This window comes from Piliocolobus tephrosceles, chromosome 1, assembly GCF_002776525.5.
Source record: "Piliocolobus tephrosceles isolate RC106 chromosome 1, ASM277652v3, whole genome shotgun sequence".
NCBI classification, from domain to species: Eukaryota; Metazoa; Chordata; class Mammalia; order Primates; family Cercopithecidae; genus Piliocolobus; species Piliocolobus tephrosceles.
Genome location: NC_045434.1, coordinates 165,373,908 through 165,398,056, shown reverse-complemented (window position 1 = coordinate 165,398,056; position 24,149 = coordinate 165,373,908). Strand labels below are relative to the sequence as shown.

General features: G+C 43.7%; 1 protein-coding gene and 1 long non-coding RNA gene across 2 annotated transcripts in view; both read right to left on the bottom strand.

The window, feature by feature from the left end:
* The window catches only part of FYB2 (FYN binding protein 2), a 102,234-nt gene extending 86,388 nt beyond the window's left edge, over window positions 1–15,846 (bottom strand). Inside the window, exon 1 of the mRNA XM_023186820.3 lies at window positions 15,730–15,846. Coding sequence (XP_023042588.2) covers window positions 15,730–15,738 — 9 coding nt within the window. The 5' untranslated portion in view covers window positions 15,739–15,846. The remainder of the gene's footprint in view (window positions 1–15,729) is intronic.
* A 4,280-nt stretch (window positions 15,847–20,126) lies between these two features.
* LOC111522945 lies at window positions 20,127–23,366 on the bottom strand. Its single transcript, XR_002725383.2, has 2 exons — window positions 23,012–23,366; window positions 20,127–21,593 (listed from the first exon to the last, which is right to left on the bottom strand). It is a non-coding gene; the product is annotated as an uncharacterized LOC111522945 (long non-coding RNA).
* Between the last annotated feature and the right edge of the window lie 783 nt (window positions 23,367–24,149).

Sequence of the window (24,149 nt, the reverse complement as noted above, 5' to 3'; positions counted from 1 at the left end):
GGATGATCTTTTAAAAGGCTTTCTTTGAGAACTACAAATTAATTTCACGCCAATGACGCATCTCAAGGCGGGTTCAGGCCGGGTGCAGTGGCTCATACCTGTAATCCCAGAACATTGGGAAGCCAAGGTGGGCATATCACTGGAGGTCAGGAGTTCAAGACCAGCCTGGCCAACATGGTAAAACCCCATCTCTACTAAAAATACCAAAAAAAAAAAAAAAAAAAAAAGAGAAAAAAATTAGCCAGGCATTGTGGTGCATGCATGTAGTCCCAGCTACATGGGAGGCTGAGGTGGGAGGATGGCTTTCACCCAGGAGGCAGAGGTTGCAGTGGGCCGAGATGGCACCACTACACTCCAACCTGGGTGACAGAGTGAGACTCTATCTCAATCAATCAATCAATCAATCAATAAAGTGCAGGTTCAATCATGCCACTCCTCTGTTAAAACCTTTCAATGGCTCCCTGTTACCTTGTTGGTAAATTATACATTCCTTAGCCAAACACATAAGGTCTTCTCTGATCTTTTCCTGTCTACATCTCCAGCTTCATTTCCCACCACTTCCTGCCTCTAACTCACCCCTCCAGTAAAACTGAACTGCCTCTGTGCATCTGCTGTTGCCCCTGCCCCGAATGCCCTTCCTACCTTTATTTGCCTGGCTAAACATATTCATCTTTTGAGATTTAGGAGTTGCCAATCCCTCCCAGCAGCCTTTTCCAGTTCTTAGGTTGGGCCAAGCGTGTGTACTTGCTCCATTTTAGTACCTTCTGCTTCCCTCTGTCTTTCCACTTATCTAATTTTATTGATTAAATTGATCTACATGTGTCTGCTTTACCACACCCCACTCGCACATATGAATCAGATTGTGTTTTTTCACTTGTGCTTCTGTCTCTGTGCCTAGGCACACAGAGAGTAGATGGACAATACGTGTTCTTTTGAATTAAACTGAGCATATTAGAAAGCATTTGTTGTATATTTGTGGGTGGGGTAACTGGGGAAAAATTAGGAATAATTCTAGATAAAAGAAAATGAAAGGTGCTTTGACTTATTATGTTAATGAATTTCCAGGCACTGCATATAGCAGTATGTATATGTTGCCTCAATTACCATAATCCTTACAATTGGCTTCTGAGCTGTGCCCCCACCCCATGAAGATGATGACAAAAGTCAGGATCAGAGCTTTCTGAAGCTTGCCAGGACACATAGTAAATGAGTGCTAAGCCAAGATCTGAACACAGCCCTGACACCAAAGCCTGTTGATTCGGTTTGGCTGTGTCCTCACCAAAATCTCACCTTGAATTCCCAGGTGTTGTGGGAGGGATGCAGTGGGAGGTAATTGAATCATGGGGGCAAGTCCTTCCTGTGCTGCTCTCGTGATAGTGAGTAAGTCTCACGAGATCTGATGGTTTTATAAAGAGGCGCTCCCTTGCATGAGTTCTCTCTTTGCCTGCTGCCATCCATGTAAGATGTGACTTGCTCCTCCTTGCCTTCTGCCATGATTGTGAGGCCTCCCCAGACATGTGGAACTGTAAGTCCATTAAACACCTTTTCCTGTATAAATTGCCCAGTCTTGGATATGCCTTCATCAGCAGCATTAAAAAGGACTAATACACCTGTGATGTTTTAAAATCAACTCTTTGCTATACAACATGCCTTTTCCTTAATAACAGTGTTTTCCCTCATCTTTTCCAGACTCATCCAACAATTATTTGTTGTATGCCTACTACAGGTAACATAAATGCATGAGGCAGACACAGGCCTTGCCATCCTGGGGTTCACAGTCTCATGGAAAGGATGGACACATAAACAGATGATGACAACACCTTAAGGTCCCTGATGTGATGGAGCAGCACCAGAGGCAGGACAGGGAACACCTAACCAGACTGAGGACAGAGGGAACTTCCCAGAGAAAGTGAGACAGACATAAAGAACAAATAGGAACTTGGCTGTCAAAAGGGGGAATGAGATTATATTAGGTTGGTGCAAAGTAATTGTGTTTTTTGCCATTGAAAGTAATGGTAGAGGAGATGGCATTTCAAAGACCTGAACCTGAGAGAGTCTGGCATGTGTGGGTTTCTGGAGTGGGGAGTGTGGCTGAAATGTGAGATGAGAAGGAGAAATAGGGCTGGGGTGGCCCCTTGAAAGATCTCACAGGCCACTAGAAATAAACTTAACAACACAAATTTACATATTTATGGTTCCAACTTCCTTCCCAGAATATACTGGGAGATCATGAATATCAAAATGATATTTTGTAACCTTCAAATTCTGTCACTCAAGGCACAGGCCTATAGAGAACTCCCAAAGTGAAGTGAAAAACAAAGGGAGATAACTATTCATTGCAAACAAATGGGGTTTATGATATCTTTTAGGAAATCAGCCAAAAAAAAAAAAAAAAAAAAAAAAAAAAAAAAAAAAAAAAAAACACTATGGGCTTGATATTGCTTCAAGAACTAAAACTTAAGCAACATTTAACTGCATTTTGTGGTGAGAGTAAGGGTTTCAGAAGAAAACTTGGGCCATATATACCCTCAGGTGCCAAGTTCAAAATGTAGCTTTCAGCAAAAGGCTCAAGTTTAACTTGGTTGGCAGTCTGGGGATCAGGGCCTGAAGTCAGAATTTATGATCTCTGCAAACATGCCAAGTCCTCCAACAACCCAATTACAGCCCATCCCTGATTACATGCCCCACACTCACTCAGCATTGCAACTTGGGGCAGGAACAGGAGGCTTCACTAGAAACTGCCTGCCAGGGAGCTGGAAAAACCAACCACAGAGCGTCCTTATTTGAAAGGGTTTCCTGCTCTCCCTGCTGCCCTCTCCTGCTGCAGACAGAACAGTCACTCAGTGTCTTTTAGGTTTATGACAGTTTTATTTAAAGTGCAATTTAATGAACACTGAAAAAAGAAGGGTTGAATAACCTCTTTGAGCCACTTTATTGCTTTTACTCCACAGCTATGATGTAAACTCCTCAGTCGATGTGGCCATTTTAATTTCTTAGATTTGTTTTCTATATTACAGTCCCAGCTGCATGAAGAAACAGTAAAAGAAATCAGAGACACCATTCTAAATGCACTGGGGGCAGGTTTTACAGGTGTTAGATGTTTTTGCTTTTTAAAGAAGATAAAGGAGCCCCTGTCTGGTTTTCTGTCTATTCAGGAACCTATTTCTCCAGTAATAGCAATGGAAGTCATTTTTTTTTGTTTGTTTGTTTGTTTTGTTTTTTTTTTGAGACGGAGTCTCGCTCTGTCGCCCAGGCTGGAGTGCAGTGGCCGGATCTCAGCTCACTGCAAGCTCCGCCTCCCGGGTTTACGCCATTCTCCTGCCTCAGCCTCCTGAGTAGCTGGGACTACAGGCGCCCGCCACCTCGCCCGGCTAGTTTTTTGTATTTTTAGTAGAGACGGGGTTTCACTGTGTTAGCCAGGATGGTCTCGAACTCCTGACCTCGTGATCCACCCGTCTCGGCCTCCCAAAGTGCTGGGATTACAGGCTTGAGCCACCGCGCCCGGCGCAATGGAAGTCATTTTTAAGATCTGGAGTGCCAATCATTATCATCATGCTCATCATTCCCGCCTCTGCTACTTCCATGTCACCCATTACCACACCCCACTAATTACTGAGCTTGCGCCACTGAAGTAGATGCAGTGGCATCTACAATCCTGAGACAGAACCTTGGATTCTTCTAACAACCCACCGAGATTGGTAAGCATTGGTATTACCATTTTATAGATAAAGAAACTGAGGCTTGGAGAGAAAATAAGTTTAGCTTAGGGACTGAAAACCATGCTCTGGACTTTGGAATCAGATCTTCTGTGTTGGGATCCCTGCCCTTTCACTTTCAGCTAGATGATTTTAACTTTTATTCCCATCAATAAAATGGCAACAATAATAGTATTCACTGTATTGCCAATTAATTCAGACAATCCAAGTTAAGTGTGAATCACAGTACTTGGTACATAGTATATTTTCCAGAAATGTTAGCTACTTATGATTATTATTGTCATCATTATTATTACTGGTGTTGTCAAAGTTTGCATTGTTGTCAAGAAGTAAGTTTGGATTTAACAACGAGGTCGGATTCCAATACTCAAGATTGTTTTACTATACCACACTGGGTTAGGCCCTTTACATACATTATTTTGTTTACTCTGCCACTATACAACATTAAAGAAGTGATGAACTCCATTTTATAGATGAAGAAATTAAAGCTGGAGGGGTCAAGTCAACTTACTTGCCTAAGATCAAAGAGCTAGTAAATAGCAGAACTAGACCTACTGACCTCGATCCCCTAGCTCTTTCTAGCATACTCCTACAGCCTCAATTCTTGGCTGTAAGCAGTCAAGAAATGCAACTAAAGGGTGTTTGAAAGACCCTTTATCTGGGACAAAATGTTTTCTGCCAAAATTGATGCTTGACAGTCTTTCTGCTTTCCAAATATGTATTCTTCTAATCCACTCAGTAAACCTCAGGATCTTCTTTACTCCAAGAACTTGCAAAGCCAGACCTTCTTGTGAGAAATGTTTACAGCAGCAATTAGTTACACACCAATACCTGACAAAGACTCCTGGCACCAGCTCCCAATTTCCTTCACCTTGGGAGGTTGCCAGCTGCGAGGGGCCAGCAACACATTCTGCAGCCCAGCTGGTTTCTTAGGAAAGAAGCATCCTTGGCCCTTTGGAGAAAACCATGCACTGATGGCTTTAAAGAGAAACTGTGTACTGTATGCTGCAGTAGAAAAGCATTAGCTAGGAGAGTCCTGAATAGATCTGTATTCTAAGGCAGTCACATTATATCTCATCTCCATCTGTGAAATGGATATGCTGGTTTACAGCAGAGATTTCACTAACAATCCTTGCGTGGAGAAGAAGCTGAATGATGGCAATCTCTGTCTAGACTTCCTGCCTTCCTTCTCATTAATTAGCTTAATCAATAAATGTTAATCCTCTATATAAGATATGAACCCAAACTACCAAGTTGTACATCTATTATGTTGTTACACACACACATACTCATATATAGATATAAATATAGCATATAATAGTTCTACATCACTACATCACTATTCACATTGTGATCACAGAGACCATCCTCATTGGCCACCACGTAAAGAGCACCTATTGGTAACAGCACCATGTAAACAGCACCTGAGTTGTGCAACTCAGTGGCCCCACTGCAGATTTCAGTGGTGATAGATAGTGGTGAACAAATGTTCTCTGTTCTCACAGAACTTCTAGGCAAATGGATAACTTTAAAGGTCTACAGAGATCATTCATTCGATGCCAACTATGTACGAGGTAGTGTTCTAGACATGTGAAAATGCACTGTAAATTGCAAAACATAATATAAGTATACTATTAACAGCTATTTTCCTCTTATCTCTCCCTCTGAATATTTTTTTTTTTCTCTACCTCCAGTCTTACCTTTTCTAGTTCATCCACTTCACTAGATTCGCTCTTTTTTTATTCCCCCTTGGGTTTCCTAACATAGTGACCAGAGCAGAGAAGACACTGTGAATATTTGCTGGAGGAACGAACGCCTCCATGCTTTTGCACACATGTCCCTCTCTTTCCAGAATGCTCTTACCCATGTTTATTGTCTGAAAAATGTTTGTTTTACTTGACTCAACCCAACTGCAAGTGCCCGAGGAAAGTTTCCATCAGGAATGCAGTGAGGGGTGGCCACTCCCCTGTGCTCCTAGAGCTCCTATACCTCCTCTACTGTGGTGTTTATTACACTCTAATTGTTTTTTACATTCTTCCCCTTCCTCCCTAGACTAGGAGCAACTTCAAGTACAGCAATAGGGTTAAGAACATGGGCTTTGGATTTAAAAGTCTTAGGGTGAAATCCTACCTCTACGAATTTTGTCTCTGTCACCTTTACAAAGCTATTTCAGTTCTCTATTTTCCTACTTCCTGATGAGTGAAATGGGGATACAGCTTTTCACATCCTAGAACTGCCATAGACATTAACCTTGGCCTGGTGCCTGACACAAAGCAAACTCACAATAATGATATTCTGATGAAGATAGTTGTGATGTGGATAAAGAGAGAAGAGAGAAAGGAGGAGGAGGAAGGGGAGAAGAAAGAGAAAGAGGAGGGGGAAGAGGGAAAGAAGGAGGAAGAGGAAGACAATGATTATCATGATGATCATGGTGATTTTTAGCGATGAAATGACTGTGGCAGAGTACATGTTCAGTAAATATGTTCAGAATTAATCAACCTGATGGTTTCAGATGGAAAACTTGAATCAGTTCTGTTAGATGGCATTTTAGTTTCCAGTAATAGAAACGCTCCAATTTTGCCTCCTTCTTCTGCACTCACAGACATGAACTCATTCCATGAAGTTTTCTTGGAGTTTTCACTCCAGTCTGCATCCCTTGGCTCTAGTCATTCTGTGAAACTACCCTATGAAGTTACCCTCTTCTCCTCACTCCCCTCTGTTTCCGAACCCAGGCTAGCTAACAACGGGCACAGGACCCACTCTGTAAACATTTAGTTCTGCTCTGTTTAGACTTAGACTCAATTCACACACCCATTTTCCACTCCCTCCCAGAGGCTACATTTTTCTCTCAGCAAAATCTGAAAAATATCAAAGAGGACTTTAGCAAGACTTTTCTTTAAATAAAGGGCTAAGAAAACCAAATGGAGATGGCCTTGAGTTGGCCATATGAGCACTGGGTCAGATTTTGTTACTTAGCTAAGAGATGCCAGTTTCATGTAAAGAGCCGGAATAATTGAAGGGCAAAATGCATCAGGCAGTGCTGCCTGGAACGCACAGCTTAATGGAACATTAACAGAGATTTTTCTTTGGGTTAATTAACAAGAGGAAATAGTAAGACTCTGATGTCGGGTGATACCGTACTTTTCCAATTTTTTGGAAGGGAGTTGTATTTTGAATATATTCCCCCTTTCCATGATCCTTCATATCCTGTGTATTTACCATCTTTTATTATCAATGATATACTATCACTGTATTTACCATCTTTTATTATCAATATCTATTTACTTTTCTATTTCTCAGTAGATGGTGAATCCTTCAGTGGCTATCATCATCATCAACAGTAGGAGCAGCAACAGCTAATACTCACTGAGCACACGTATGCACTGGGCATGATTCTAAGTGTTCTCTGTATATTAAATCATAGAAGCTCTAGGGGAGGGACCATCATCAGGCAGGTAGGCACTTCCATGGAGAATCAGAGAGGTCAAATAACTTGCCAAAGTTCACACAGCCAAAAAGTGGTAGCACTGGGATTCAAACCCAGAAGCTGAAGCTTTAAAGCACACATTCTATAAGAGTTCCTCTCTCAGAAAGTCTAGAATAGTGGTATTGTAACCAAGAAGTTTAGCTTCAAAATGCATTTTAAAACTTTTTCCTTTCTTGCTTTCAGCCTTGAAACACACTTTAAAACTTTCTTTCCCTCCCTTCCCACCTGACACTCCCTTGCACTGCCAGCTTATCTAATTATGTACTTACTTAGAAATTCCAGGGGCTAATCTTGAAACAAACCAGCCCATGGCGACCCAGCTGTGAAATTCCAGAGATTACCTCCAGGCAGTTAGTCAACAACCCAGCCATTGCTGAGATGATACCAGCCCTCGCTCCAGGTGGGCCATGACTCAAGACAGTCAATGGGACAAGACAGAGGAGCCTCGAGCCTCACACCAGCACCACCCTTGCATGTCTCCTGTTCCGAGTTCCCCTTTTCAAACCTCTTTCCATAGCCTAAAGTTTCCAATGGTCTCTCTCTCTCTTTTTTTTTTTTTTTTGATATGGAAACTGAGACCCACCAAGGTGAAATAATTTGCCTAAGGGCACACAGGCATGAGTGGCAAAGACCAAAGTCACCCAGACGTCTTGAGACTCCCAATTCAATGTTATTTCATCCATACCACAACTTGGAGAAAAGGTTATTGTAATGGACAAAAAACAAACAAACAAACAAAACCAGCAGCAACACACACTTTTGTATGATTTTTTAAAAAGGTGTGGAAAGTGGTTCTTCCCTGTTAATCTTTTAAAAGTTTAAGTGATAATACTGCTTTGTTTTTCTGTATCGACTTTTCAGTTGTTAAAAACCTTTCCCAACCTTTTTTTTCCTTCTTTTTCTCTTTCTTGTCTAAGATCACACTCTGGGCTTTGAGGTGAGCCATTGGCTAATTCATCAAAAGTGGAGGGTAGAGGGCTCAGAAAGTGGTTTGAATTCTAATGTCAGCTCTGCTACAATTTTGGATTGGAGAATTTTGATTATATCAACAACTATAAATATCAGTCTAGGATTTTATTCTTTTCATAGTACTTTCAAATACATTATTCTATATAATTTTATAGACAAATAGTTATTATTAGTCACACTTAGAGATGGGAAATCTGAAACTCAGAGAAGACAAGTTATTTGCTCAAGGTCACATTCCAAGTAGATGGCAGACCTAGACTCAAATTCAGGTTTCCAGTTTAAAGTTTTTTTTAAAACCTCTGTCCTATATACCATTCACCATCACTATGGTAAAAAGAACCAAACTAATGGTTAGGGATGGGGACTCTCGAGTTAGGCACATTTGAATTTGAATACTGATTCTACTCTATCTGTAAAATGGGAAAGATAGCTAGCAGTAATAATACAGTGAAAAGTAATAAATAAAACCTCCACTTTTTCCAGTATTATGATACAAAATTGCTTAATTATTATTCTGAAACACATTATTTGTAACTTCTCTGTATTTAATAGGTCCTAACAAAATGTTTCATTATTTTGATTAATCTCTAAAAATCTCCCAGGGGCTTGTTATTTCAGATTTTACAGATGTGAAAAGCTAAAACCCAGAAGTCAGTGATCAGGGAGGAATACTGACCATGGTCGCAGGATCATTTCTGTCCATTTTCCATGCAGAGGGGTAATAAACACTTCTCAGATTTCTTTACTGAAGAGATAAGCACAGCTGTCGTTTTGGGAACGGTCAAAATAGCAACATGATATAAAACACCTCCCAGGTTGATGGGGTAAGAGAGTCCAGTTATTTACATAAATTCTCTTATTTTATTTGTTGATATGGTTCATTTATTAGTTGCTAGGGCTATCACAGCAAGCACAACAGACTATGTGGCTTAAACAAGAGAAGTATATTGCCTTAAAGTTCTAGAGGCAAAAGTCCAAGACGAAGATGCTAGCAGGGTTGGTTATTTTCTGAGGGTTGTGGGGGAAGGATCTGTACCAGACCTCTCTCCTTGGCTTATAGATGGCTGTCTTCATGTTCACATGGTGTCTTCCCTGTATCTTCACATTGTCTCACCCCTGTGCATCTCTCCAGGTTCAAATTTCCCCATTTTATAAGGACACCAGTCATACTGGATTAGTGCCTACTCATGAACTCACTTTAACTTACACTGCTAATAAAGACATACTTGAGACTGGGTAATTTATAAAGAAAAAGAAGCTTAATGGACTCCCAGTTCCACATGGCTGGGGAAGCCTCACAATCATGGTAGAAGGCAAAGGAGGAAGGGCAAAGGTATGTCTTACATGGCAGCAGGCAAGAGTGTGTGCAGGGAAACTGCCTTTTATAAAACTGTCAGCTCTCGTGAGACTTATTCACTGTCACGAGAACAGCACAGGAAAAACCCACTCCCATGATTCAATTACCTCCTGCCTAGTCCCTCCCATGACACATGAGGATTATGGAAGCTACAATTCAAGATGAGATTTGGGTGGGAGCACAGCCAAAACATATCACTTGATCACCTCTATAAAGAACCTATCTTCAAATAAGGTCACATTCTGAGGTGCTGGGGGTTAGGACTTCAATGTGAGTTTGGGAGGGATGGGTGTCACAATTTGACCCATAACAGCCCACCTGTTATTACTATAAGTTATTGTTTGTAGAATTAACTGCCTTTGAGTTCATTGAGCTGTTCTAAGCTCTTTAAATGTATTAATTTATCCAAATCTCGGTTGAATGTTAAGATGTAGGTACTATTTTTCCTTTATAAATGAGATAACTGGGACACAGAGAAATTAATTAACTTGCTCAACACTGAACAGCTAGTAAACAGGAGAGCCAGAAATTTAAACCAGTCATGCCAGTTCAGAGTCTGTGCTCTTAAGCGCCAGGCTTTGCTGCCTCTGTGAGCAAGACAAAATCCTTGTCTCTGGGATCTCACAGTCTAGACCTGGGTCTGATCAAAGGGTCTAGGGTCTCTTGCAAGGCAGGGAAAGACCAACTGTGGCCAAGGTAGGGAAGTTTTCTCAAGGAGGTGTTGTCTGAGCTGAGTCATAAATGAAGTGATGTTCAACATTCTGAAGAGGAGAATGTACATGCAGGTGCAGCAGGCTAGGAAACTGGAGCATGAGGGATGTGGTGCAGGGGGTGAGGAGACTCGAGTCCGAGCATACAGGGCAGGCACCAGAGTGCCTCGGCTCTATCATCCAGGCCACAGAGCTTGGGCTCTACTCTGTGGGCAATGGGGAACAACTGGAGGAAATCTGGCAGTAGACTGACATGATTAGATTTTGCTTTTAGGACCATTTTTCTCCCCAGGGGGAATGTGGGTGTGCGGTTTGGAGAAGGGAAGACTTGACTCAATGGGAAAGTAATGCCAGGCTAAATGCTGAGGTCAGAATTGCTGCATAAGGCTGGCTGGCAAGGACTTCAGCCCTCCAGTAGTATAGGTAACTTAATGTGTCAGTGTCAAGGACTAAACAACACAATTCAAGAGGACTCTGCGGTGCAGCATCTCAGCAAAGATGAACAGGATATGCCGTCTTTTGGACTTGTGACTAATTGTGTGATTTTTTCTTTTCTCTGTCTAGAAATTCTCCCAGAAATCACAAAAAGCCTCACCCTAAATTATCTGAACTTAATCCAGGCCCAGTTTACTCTCCCAAGAACAAGCTCGTTAACAGTAGACCATCCTTATGGTACAGATCCTCTCAGCAGGTCCACTTGTGTAGATGTTACCCTGTCTTGTGACTTATTCCTTAAAAATGGAAATATTCATGAAAAAACCCTCCAAAGTTGCTGTTGAAGCCTGTGTGGGGTTTCACAGACATTTAGACCTGGCTTCTGTCAAAAACAAGCCATGCATGACCTTGGGAACATACTGCCATCCCAGAATGTCAGAGCATGACAAGACCTCAGAGGTATTTAGTTGGACCACCCATCTTAGAAGTGAAGCCTCTCAGTGGCTCTCTTGGTTTACAGGATAAATTATATATGGCATTGAAGGACTTTCAATATCCAGATCCTGTTTGCTTATTGGGATTCCACTCTGGATACTCTTTTTTTAAACTTTCTGCTGTAGTAGCACCTTGCTGCCAAGTGTCCCCAACTATCACCCTGCCATTTTACCTACCTCTGCTGCTCTACCCATGCTGTCCCTTCTGCCTTCTCTCCCTCCTTCCCTTGAGTGTTCCCTGATGAAATGCCACTTCCTCTTCCTCTGACATTCAGTCAAGACACCAGCTTCTCTAAGGAGCCCAGGATGAACCCCATTCCTTGTCAAGCATCCATTCTCAGTGCTTCCATCAAAGTTTGTGCCTTCCTCCATTAATCTACTTTTCATCAAATATGAAAATTGTCTGTTTCCTTGACACTCTTCCTTGCAAAGCTGAACAACCAGATGGGATCTAGGATAGGGTCCTTCTCAGAAATTCTAAGATGGGGCCTGAGAGTAGAGTCTACTGAGGAGATCTGACTCAGAGTTTACCCTCAAATTGAACAAGAACATTCAGGGAGCAGCCACTATAAATGGGGCACACTGGACAAATTGTGTTGAAGAAGTGTGTTGGCATTTTCTGTCTCTGTGGCTCAAATTTCCCTGTAAATTGGGAGTTTCCAGACTGGTTGGTATTTGAGAACACTCCCACCTGCTATATTTTATAATTCCGTGACTTGTGCAAATCACTGATAAGAGGCAAAAGTAGGCCAGGCGTGGTGACTCACGCCTGTAATCCCAGCACTTTGGGAGGTCAAGATGGGCAGATCACGAGATCACGAGGTCAGAAGATCGAAACCATCCTGGCTAACACGATGAAACCCCGTCTCTACTAAAAATACAAAAATTAGCTGGGTGTGGTGGCGGGTGCCTGTAGTCCCAGCTACTCAGGAGGTTGAGGCAGGAGAAGGGCATGAACCTGGGAGGTGGAGTTTGCAGTGAGCCGAGACTGGGCCACACTCCGGCCTGGGCAACAGAGCGAGACTCTGTCTCAAAAAAAAAAAAAAAAAAAAAAAGGGCAAAAGTAAACTTAAATATACTTCAACTACAATTCCAGTGCTCATTCATCAAAAATTCAAGCACCATTTTGTAAGCTCCTTGACTGGCCAGCTCTCCCAGCTCAAAAGTGCTACAGTTCTCTCTTGCAATGACTGTATAACTGAGTGGAAACCTACCTGACTGAGGGCGTGCACTAGGCTATACCTCTGATTTAGAAAGAGAAAATTCCATCAACCTCTTTGGGTGTCTAAACTATATAATAAAACATAATTCTGTAGGGTTCACTTCAACCTTATGTTTATGGACAGAGAATGACTTTTTAAATAACTACAGAACAAAGGATATATCTAATTGTCCTGATATCCGTTAATGAAAACAAACCACCCCAAAACTGAGTGGCCTAAAACAAAAAACATTTTTCTGTATTTCACAATTTTGTGGGATAGGAATTTGGATGAAGCTCAGCTGAGTTCTCCTTCTGTTCCACAGGGTATTGATAAAAGTCATTTGGCTGCATCTCACCAGTGGCTGGTCTAGTCTGGAGGGTACTGATTTTAGTCTTGCAGGAATGGCTAGAAGGTTAGGCTTAGCTGGAACTGTCAACCAGAGTGTATATATCACGTGTCTCCAGCCAGAAAATACTGGAGTATAGACTACTCACATGGGGGCTCAGGGCTGCAAGAGTAAGTGTTCTCATAAATGAGGTAGATGGGGTATGACCTTTTATGACACAGTCTCTGAAAGCACAGAGTGTTACATGTACCACACTGTATTGGTCAAAGTAGTCATGATTTCAACCAAGGGATGGGAACATGGGCACCATCTCTTCATGGGAAGATGTCAGAGAATGTGAGGCCAAGTTTTAAAATCCCCTGTATAACACATACTAAACATCTACTACACACCCAGTGCTATTCTAGATAATGTAGATGTATCATCAGGATGATACTTCCTGCCTGGGCCTCTTCCTTGAACTCTAAACCTGCCTGTGTAGCCCCCCTAAACATATTGCATCTAAAACCAACTCCTAATCTCCTTTGGAACCTGCTCTGTGTTAAGTCATCTCGGTAAACCTTGATTCCACTCTTCCAGATGTTCTAGCTTTACAACTTGGAGTCATCAACAATTTTCATTTTTTGTCCAATCCATTAGTAAATCCTGCTGACCCTACCTTTAATCTATTTCCAGCATCTGACCACTTCTAGCCACTTCATTGCTAAGACTGGTCTGAGCCACCATCCTCTCTTGCTTGGATTACTGCAATAATCTCCTACCTGGTCGGCCGGCTTCTGTACTTCCTGTCCCTAGTATCTATTTTCAAAACAGTAGTCAGATGATCCTTTTAACATGTCAGTTGGATTGCATCATTGCTCTGTCCCTAATGCCCAGGTGGCTGTCCATTTTGCTTAGAAGAAATGCTCAAGTTTCAACAATGGCCTCCAGGGCCCTATATCATCTGACCCCACTCTCTCTGACCACTCTCTCCTTCACTTCCTCCAGCTCCAGTCATTCCTTGAGCACACCAATGAGCTTCTGCCTCAGGGCCTTTACATCTGCTATTACTTCTCTGTAGAATGTTCTTCCCTAAGATATCCACACAGTCCATTAATTCCCATACCTTTTTCAAGTTTCTGCTCAAATGCCACCTTCCATTGACACCTTTCTTGAAACGATCTCATTGAAAATAGCAGTCCGTCTTCCTGCCTGACCATCCTTATTCCCTTCCCTGCTTTGTGTATCTACATTGCACTTACTGCCATTTGACCCGTACATAGATTTGTTTGTATTCTCTCACTAGAATATGAGTTTTAGGAAGGCAGGTGTCTTCAACTATTTGGTTCACTGCTGCATCTCCAGCACCAAAGCAGGACCAGACTGCACAAAACATGTCCTCAACAAATATATGTTGAATAAGTGAGTATTTTGTTAATTTTAGAAAACAAAAAAAAATCTTTCTTTCAAGATGAGGAACCACTCTTATTTCTCTTTTGATTTTTTTCTGTCTCTGAGCAGTGAAAGTTATATAATCATATTAGTTTATCCCATAAAAGTGTGATTAGCTAACAAACGTGCTCTTTTGTACATTTTTATCTAATTTGCCTAACATTCTTCCTGCTGTCCTATTGTAATCCTTGCTAGCAATGCTTGGCTTATAGTTGGCACTCAACAGTTGTTACTGACACAGGTAAGCTCATGTCCCAGCTCTGCTGCCAGCTGTGTGATACTGAGTAAGTGATAACATTGTCAGTTACCTCATCTATAATAAATGGGGCAATGGCATAGATCTCACTGTGTTGTCATCAGATAAACTGAAATGATGGATGCCAGTGCAGATCCTGGCCCATCAGAGATGGCAAAAATGTAAGTCAGTTTCCTTTTCTTACAGGCACACTACATATATTCAGCCTGGCACATTCTCATCAAGGAGGAGTTTCTCAAAACTTACTAAGTGGTACAGGAGAGGTGGGGGTGGCGGGGAGAACTCAGAGGAGGGAGATGAAGTCATGCCAACATGCCCCTGCTCACCCCTTTCCAAAACTCAGCTATTTGGACTGGAGTGATCTGCCTCCGAGATAAAGATGCCCTGTGCCCCGAGACAAAGGAGAGCTTTTCCTGACCAGCAAAAGTTGAAACGTATCCTGTGTACTGATTTAAAACCAAACATGTGGGTGAGAAGCCACATGATTCATGAGAGAAAATTACTTGACTCCAAATGTATAATAAAAAAGTATGGAAGCAACACACACACATGCACATCAAAAGAAACTGACTTATTGAAGACGGAAATAGAGGAGAGTGGAGAATTGCAGAAGGAAAAAGGAAGATGTGGTCAGTCAGGCGAGACATCTCCAACTATGCCAACAGCACTCAGCCATCCAAAGGGCAGGGAATGCTGGCGTGGGGCAGGGTACTTTTCCATACATCTCTATTTATACAAGCACCTCTGATAGTCTCACAAACTAGTTATTGTACTAGTAATTCACTTTCATGAGTGAAGGACCCAGGGCTCAGGATAACAGGCACACTTGCCCCAGGCCACACAGTTAACAAGGAGCAGAGCGCAATCTAGAGCCACAAGCCACAAAAGGGCACTGCACAGCCGGTTTCCCAGCACCAAGCACTGCCCTCTGACCAGGAGGCCCGCTAATCACTGTAGAGGCCGGATACTGTCCACAAGGGCAAGTAAACAGTGAGAAGCCAGCGGGCGCTTCAACAGAGGATCTGGGAATAGGTCAGGAGTCCAGCTGGCTGGGTAGAGCTGGGTCACATGCTGTCATTCCTCAGCACCTCCTGTCCACTCATACTCCAGGTGGCACAGGACATGGCACACTCCTCTTCCCTCCCACCTGCCCTGAGCAAAGCCAGTGTGAGCAGAAACGCACTGGCTGACACCTGACATGTTTATTTCTGCCCAAGAGGCAGGACGCATAGGCAGTTTTTCCGCAGGGCTCTCAAGTGGGAAGAACTTGACCTTCAAGAAAAGACACGCAGAAAGCCGGCAGCAAAACTGAGATAGCCTTACCCCTTCCATTGCTCTCCTCCAAGTCAGGGTCGGGGAGACAAGCCCAGCCTCCCAGAGCTGGGTCCCGGGGCCAACAATCTGCTTTCCTCTGTCTCTGCCAGCCAGGGAGCAATCACTTCGCACAGGACACACCTGAGCCCAGGCTCCCTACCTGCCCCATCTGAGCCGAGGCTCCTCCCTTGCCTGGGGCTGGGCCAGGGCCGGCCTCCATCCTCCCAGCTTGGTTTAGACCGGCACCTGCCGGGGGCTGGGGAGAGTCCTCTGTCTGCAGTCCTGCCAAGACCACCTCTTCTCAGCAAGCGGCTCTTCCCATAGCTCCCTTCTGGCTGGTCTAACAGTCACCCACTCTCCAGGGCATTTCCCTTTGTGCCCAGGCGGCGGGAGCTGCCGAGGAATGGGGAAGGCAGGCTCCTGTTAGTACAGACCGTGCAGGCTGGATAGTGTGATCCCCATTAGTAACAGCCTCCGCCAGCTCCGCCCTTGCAGACGACTACTTAATTTCACAAACCCTTTCTCACGGTCAGGGAAACCAAAGCCCAACAGGACAGCGTGCCTAAGCCCACAGGGGGATTTAGTGGAGGCCAGAAAAGGAGCTAATATAAAGGAACACCCTGTTTTTGGCCTGGTATTTACTGAGGCATTTGGATTCCCATTTTAAAAGGTGAAGAAGAATGGCCGGGTGCAGTGGCTCACACCTGTAATCCCAGCACTTTGGGAGACCGAGGTGTGTGGATCACTTGAGATCAGGAGTTTGAGACCAGCCTGGCCAACATGGTGAAACCCCATCTCTACCAAAAAAAAAAAAAAAATTAGCCGGCTGTGGTGGTGAGTGCCTGTAATCCCAGCTATTTGGGAGGCTGAGGCAGGAGAATTGCTTGTACCTGGGAGGCAGAGGTTGCAGTAAGCGGAGATCATACCACTGCACTCCAGCCTGGGGGAAAGAGTGAGACACTATCTCAAAAAAAAAAAAAAGTGAGGAAACTGAGGCTCAGAGAGATGGTAACACTTGCCCATGGTCACATAGGTAAGTGAGTAGAAGGGCCAGAGTTGGAACCCAGATCTGGCCGGCTCTAAAGTGATTTTATTTTGCTGGGGTCACTTTTGTTTGTTTATCTGACAGAGTTGGAGATAGAAACCCAAGCCTCAGTTGCCAGTTTGGGGGCTTGCAGCTCTCCCGGGGTTGGGGAGGGGCAGAGTGGGTGGCCTGTGCCCTGCTTTATGTGTAACCGGTGTGACTTTTCTTTCTTTGTCAAATTCTTAGAAATCTTCTCCTGTCCTGACCAGGGACAGGAGGGGTGGAGCACAGGTGAGGAGACCCCACCTGAGGGCCATTTCCTTTAACAGGTGATTCCCAAACCTGGCTGATCACCAGAGCTGCCTGGGAATCTATCAAAAAACACAGCATTCAGGGCCCAGACAAGACACTGCATCAGTGCTTCTGGCCCAAGGACTGGCAGTTTGGATTTTATAAAAGCCTTTGAGGTCTGTGTATTTTAAACTTTATTAATGAATGACTCAGTAAGACGTGCCTTTTACATCCTTCCTCAACACACATACACATCGGCTAAAAGAAAAACTCCCCAAAGCAGTACTCACTCTTACTGTGTGTAATCATGCCGATATTTTCCATTTTGCTCTGAGCCATGACATGCCATTGAATTAAATAACTGGTAGCACTTTCTTGACTTCATGACTCTCAGTTTGGCCAACGCTGCTGTGTAGACTCTGCTTCCAGTCAGTCGGAGGGCCCATTTCTGAAGCTAAAGGGGACCCAGGCCAAAAGTCATCTGTAGCTTTCCCTTAGCACTCTGGTTCATGCTCCTGTGTGTGTAAGTTTGTAAATAAAACAATGGAGGAAGCTCTCTGGAGAACTTGGAGCCCTCCCCACAGTCCCCGCTGACAATTGGGCTGTCAAATTCCCTTTGCTCCTAGTGCAAGAGCTCCCCCTAGTGGCTTCAGGCCAGCCTACACTGGCAGAGGGGGTGGAGCAGAGCGGCAGGATTCTCATCTCCTCTTTCCTGGGAGGGCTGGGAGGTCTGTGCACTTTGCTTTGGTTCAGGGGTACAGTGCTAGCTCGTAGGCACTAATCATTGGTAGCTTTTAGGGGTGGGTACTGTTTAGTCAGTCGGCTTAAGAGCTATGACTCTTGGAATGGCAGAGAATCCCTTGCTGTATGTCTTATGATCCTCTAGGTGCTAAACTCAGTTTCCCCACTAGCTCTTGGTCTTGGGAAAGTCAACTCTGAGATGCATGTTTCTCATCTGTAAAAGTAAATAAGAGTCTGGCAGCGTTGGCTTAAGGACTAATGGCCATGGGAAAATCTCCTGAGAGGGTGGCTTAGCAATAAGTAAACACCAATAATGTCAGTTCCCCTCTTTCCCCTCTCCTCCTCAGTGGTTGGTGGCTGTGTCATTGTCAAAGTGCCCATGTAGCACTTGGATATACAAATGAAGTAACATCATTTTATTTCCCTGTAATCATCCCAGTTTTCTCATGGGCCTCTATCCCATAAGTGGCAGATCCTTGTATTCAGTTGCTATAAGGAGAACTCATACATGACTACATGGGAGGGTAAAGGCAGAAGAGATAGGTACAAAGTGCAGACGTTGTGGGGAGAATTTCGGATGGGAAATTTGAGGGTTGACCTAAGTGGCAATAGATATCACTATACCTTATGAATAAATATTTCAATTCAGTAAAGATGTATGAAATCCTGCTGTATCCAAGGTGCTTTGGTGACCTCCTGCTAGCTTTAGGCCAGGGTGAATCTTACTGGCTTAGAGCCAGGAAGGTTCACTTAATCATGGATAAAGAAATGACTAACTGAGCACCTGCTGCCTGCTGGGATCAGTGCCCCAGACCTTGCAAGCATCACTTTATTTAGTCCTTATTATGATCCTAATTTTCCAGCAGTGGAAACTGAGGCCCATACAAGTTATGTTGCCTCTTCAGGTAACACAACCAGTGGAAGATCAGAGACTTCAGACCAGGAAGGCTGACTTCAGAGCCCATGCCCACAGGTGCTCTGTTTGCTTCTATTTAAATCTTAGAGAAATACAGAATCATAAACTCACAGAATCAGAGAGCTTCAGGGGTTCTTTGAAGCAGTATTTTCCAAACTCAATTTTGAAAGTAGCCTATGAGAAAGCTTAGCAGATACTTAGGCTGAAGTTTGGCTCAACATCTTCTAGATATTTCTAGTCGTTCAAGACCCTAGCTCCAGTTTGCTCCTCTGCGAAACAGGGATGATGTGCCATACTCTCCAAAAAGGGCCCATCCATTCTTCAGGGAACTGAGCAGCAGAAATCAGTATTTCCAGCACATTCTTAATGTTTCCAAACCTTACTTTCAATCTCAGATTCTGCTTGGAGCTCTGCAGTGTCTCCTATTATGTCTCAGTCTTTCATTTCTTAGCAAACATATTACTTACACTTTGTATCATAAGCAATGGTGTGAAATAGAATACCCCAATGTAAAAAAAGGAGCACTTAAAACAGATCTGAAAATGGGAAATCATGTACCCTCACCTCTTTCAGGGTAAACTTCGAGCACTGTATGTTATATGATGACAAAGCCAGACTGTGTCGATTGATTGTCAGAGTTAGGCTGGTGCTGCTAGAGTAACCTATTATTAATAGTAAAATTCTTATTGGTTAGATTAATCATTTCTGAGGATTTCCAGCACAATATGTAATTTATTTATGTATAATTTATATCCTGACTGCTTTCAAAAGGGAGAGAAGGAAAGATGAAAGAAGTTAAATTTATTGAGAGTCTATTGTGTAGCAGGCTACACAGTTGCATATATTTTCTTCTATTCCTCATGACGATGTTGTGAGATAAGAGATGCTATCTCTGGTTGATGAATGAAGAAAGTGAGGCTGTGAAAGGTTAGGCAGATGTCCTGGCCATGCGGAGAGTACAGGTCTGTTTCTCCATCTGAACTCTGCCCTGCCCTAATCCATTGTTCTTTCCTCCATTCTATGGCAGCTGCAAAAGGGGTTGAGGGAGCATACCATTTAAAAAACAGGTAAAAAGGATGATTTGAAATGAAGATAATAGCCATGTAGAAGACAGGGCAGGTGGGAAGCTAGGAAAGGATGGATTATCAGGACAGAAACATGGGACAATTCATATAAGGTATACAAGTATTTAAAGATAAATATTTAAGGATAAAATGCCTAGAATTATCTTGGAGATGTGTGGGTTCAAGAAAGGTCTTGCTTCCATTTTACCAGTTTTTGAAAAACGTTTAGTCCAGCTGGTTTCTCCTTTGCCTTGAAGGAAGCCTGCATCTCAATTTTGTGCTCATCTAAGTAAACATTTTAATAAGTGTGTAATAATTTAGTAAGAGCTTTTTTGAAGAATGCTAAGCAAACATGACCAAGACAAGTTGCTTTTCTTTTAATAGTCTTTTAATAAGAATCTCAGCACCTGCTTTGAGCCAGGTGCTGCGCTTGGAGCTAGGGATGTAGCAACCCTTTTGGTTCTTGTAAAGCAACGGTCTTCCCCCACTAATGCCAGTTACATTATGTATGCATCACTCAGATGAATTATTAAGATGTTTCCTAATATGCTTGTCTTGTTGAGATCAAAGGAACACCATTCCTCTGTGGGAAGAAGATGGAGCTTGCCTGGAAATAAGAAATCTTTTCCAATGTCAATCACTCCCATGTTCCATCACCCAGAAAAGTGAGTCTTTAGACAGAAAACTCAAGCAGGGAACCCCCATCTCTCTTTGGGTTTGTTTTTCTTGGGTCTGGACTTCAAGGCATAGTCATACCACAAGAATGCAATGTTCAGAGACTCAGAGTACTAGGATATAGGAGTGGCAGGTCTCTCCACAAAATCCACAGGTCAATTGGTATCTTAGTCTGTTTGTGCTGCTGCAGCAAAATACCTTACCTGGGTAATTTGTATACAGCATAAATTTATTGCTCACAGTCGAGGAGACTGGGTTAAGATGACTGCAGTTTTTGTGTCTAGTGATGGCCCCATGTCTGGTGAGGGCCTGGTCTCTGCTTCCAAGATGGCACCTTGAACACTGCATCCTCCAGAGAACAGAAGGGCTAAAAAGGGCCCAGTTAGTTCTCTCTGGGTCTTTTATAAGGCATGAATCTCTGAAGCTTCACCATAAATTTTGGAGGAGACACAAACATTAAAACCATAGAAATTGGTATGTGACTTATGACTCATAATTTAGGTAGCTGATTTCATATATGTTGGAAAGCTCTATCAAAGTCTAAGAGTTTGAATAGTTTCTCCTTATGAGGACTTGGGGAGGCAAAGCTTCTCTCTCACACTCTTGCACTCTCCCGAGCATGTACTTAAGGCATGTGCGTGCACATCCCAGGGTCTGCAAAGGCATGGTTCCTGCTCTCAGGAGTTGCTGTTTCTGACCCTTTGTCATCCTGAAAGCAGCCCTAGGGATTGCACCTCCTTTTCTGCTTTAATGTCTATTTTTCTTCCTCATGTAGCTACATTACAGAGTTGCCAGCAGCCCAGGCTCACACTGCCAAGAGCTGATGCAACAGCTTACAGGGAGATGGGATGTGGCAGGCCACACTACCATGGCCCCATGTGTTGGATCTCAGTCAGCTAGTTCTGAATGAGGATGCTGGATGAGACAGGCCATTTGGCCCTTGTTCATATTGCAAGGTAAGAGTCCTTTGTCATCAAAATGAAGGGCTCCTGGGAAAGGAGGTGGCCTGTGTCAATGAGATCCTGTTTCCCACTGTCTCCTAGAGCAGAAGATGCTACTCAAGCCACAGGGGAACAATCTGCATACACATAAGCCAGGCGGAACTGAGCATGGAGGTCAGTGTATTCATTCAAAGGCATCTATCACTGTGGCAGTTAATCACCTATATAAACATTTGTAGAATTGTATGACCTCATTTCATGCTCACAGCCAGCTAATAAAGAAGGCAGGGCACATAATGAGTCCCCATTTTACAGATGACAGAACAGCAGCTCAGAGAAAAGATTTGATCAGGGCAGGATTTGGGGAGTGTGGCATGTGGAAGAGGAGGAGGGAGTTGGGAGGTCTAGAGAAGAGTGCTACAAACAAGCAACAGAACCTGGAAGCTCCATGCTTGATGTGGTCACCCTGCTCACCTGCTCCCTTCCTTTCTTCTGGCTCCCACCTGCCTCTGGCCCATGCCCATATCCGTGTCTCTTCATCCATTCAGGAAATGCTTACCTAATTACTGCTATGGTCTAGGTTAGACCAAGACACACAGTGGGGAACAAAATTCACACTATTCTCACCCTGTGGAACCTGTAGTCTAGTTAGGATGTAAGACACTAAACAAACACCTGAATCATATGAGTACTCATACCCTCAAGTGCTATGAAAAAAATAGGGAATAAAATAACAAGGGCCCCCACTTTGTCAAAGACTGTCATGAAGTCCTGTCATTCCTGAATGTACTTATTCATTCATCCAACACATATTTATTGAACACCTACTCAGTGTGTTGAGCTAGGCTCTGTTCTATGGATTGAGGACTCACAGTGACCCACAAAACCAACTACTTGCTGCATTTCTTCCTTGGGTATTTCATAGATACCTCAAACCAAACAAGACCATGATTTAACCAATGATCTGACCCCCTACGCCTGCTCCGAGCGGCATCAAGCTCATCCTCTTTCCTGAGCAGAAAACCTGGACTTTCCTGACTCCAATTGATCCTTCACTTCTCAAGTCCAGTGGACTATGCCTCACTCAACAACATTTGGTGAGTATGCCTGCTTGGCACACATTCCCACAGTGGGTGCCCGATGGTCACTGGCACGAAGTAGGCATAATCTTTGCATTAAGGGAATGAGAGTCTAGCTTCACCTCAGGAAATGACTAGACCTCAGAAACATCTCTTCAATCAATGTGGTTCTCTCATTCCCCTCTATGGGGGGTTGTAGGTTTAGTCCTGAGAGAGGTACCCCTTCCTTCAATCCCCCACCTCACACCAAATGAGTCTTCTTAGTGTTACCTGATTGATCTTCCCAAGACAAATCTGACCATGACACTCCACCATGGGAAACATCCTCTAACTCTCTAATGCCTACAAGGGCAAGTCCAAATCCTTCCCAGGACATACAAGACTCTTTAGAATCAGCCCCTTGGTGCTTCTCCAGCCTTGGCTCCCATCACTGGGCTCCCTACACCTGCTAGACTGAATTTCTTCCTTTCTGAGCTCTCCATGCTGCATCTGGCCTCTGGATGTTGGCCTATCCCATTTTCTCTACCTGGAATGCTGTCCCTTGCATAGCTGTTACCTACATGTGCCATGTCCCTTAACCTTCCAGAGCTAGTGCCAGTGATGCCCCTGCATTGAGCCTTCTCCGATGACAGCGGAAGGTGATTTACTCAGTTCTATATTTCCACAGTTCCTTCATCATTCATCCCATAATTGATCTTGCAACAACAAAAATGGTTTTATTCCTATCCATGTGGTAGCCTCTGTGAGTCCTTCATAAACTCCCCATCCTCCCGAGTATTTCTGAGAATCTTCAAAGGCAGTTCCCAAGGGCCCCGAAGACCGACTGTCAGCTAGACCCATCACGAGTGGCATTCACCACAGTCTTTCTTTCCAGCTCCAATCCAGGGCCCACAAAGCTATTGGTGGAATTTCACTACTGTCACCAGAGGCCATCCATTATGACAACACCAGTGTCCTTGCATAGGCTTGCATCAGACTAGGCATGAAGAACTTCTGGTGCATAAACTCATTTTATTTTCACAACAACTGTGAGTAGGCACTCACCCTCCGTTTTACAGATGAGAAAGCTGAGACCCAGGGCAATGAGGGTCACACAGATCAGGCTACAAGGCTGGTCAGTGGGAGGGCTGGGATTTGCTTTTGATCAGCCCCATCCAGAACATATATTCTTACCTGCTGCGCATGGGCCATACACCAAGCCTCTGGACTGCAGCTCAGCTCACCACCCTGCCTTTGTCACTCCACCCCATACCTATCTCTGCCAAGTAGGCAGTGGGGCCTTCAAGGGCAGAAATTGGTTCTTACTCTTTCTCTACCCAGCTCAGTGCTAAACCTACAATAAACGCTTTGTAGTAAACTTGTTACCTTTCTGGTGAGAGTTCATTCGGTGGGATTATTTTCCTTTTCTCATTTTAGGTCTAAGCTTCTTCTCAATAGCTGGTCAGCCTCATTTGACAGCCAAGCCTCCTTTAGAAGGACCAAAGTGATTTGAGAGATGTATGGGTCAGGAAACGGTAGAACCATCCTCCACTGTAGTGGGAGTGTTAACTTCTGGCCTTTCCCAGATCCCTTTTAAATGCCTTGTTTCTATTCATTTGGCCTCCAGACCAGTATGGAAATATAATAATGCTCTGGGCAGCATTGAGGAGACCATGTGGCCGTGTGCTGGCCTCACACACAGGGAAGCATTTCCGCAGC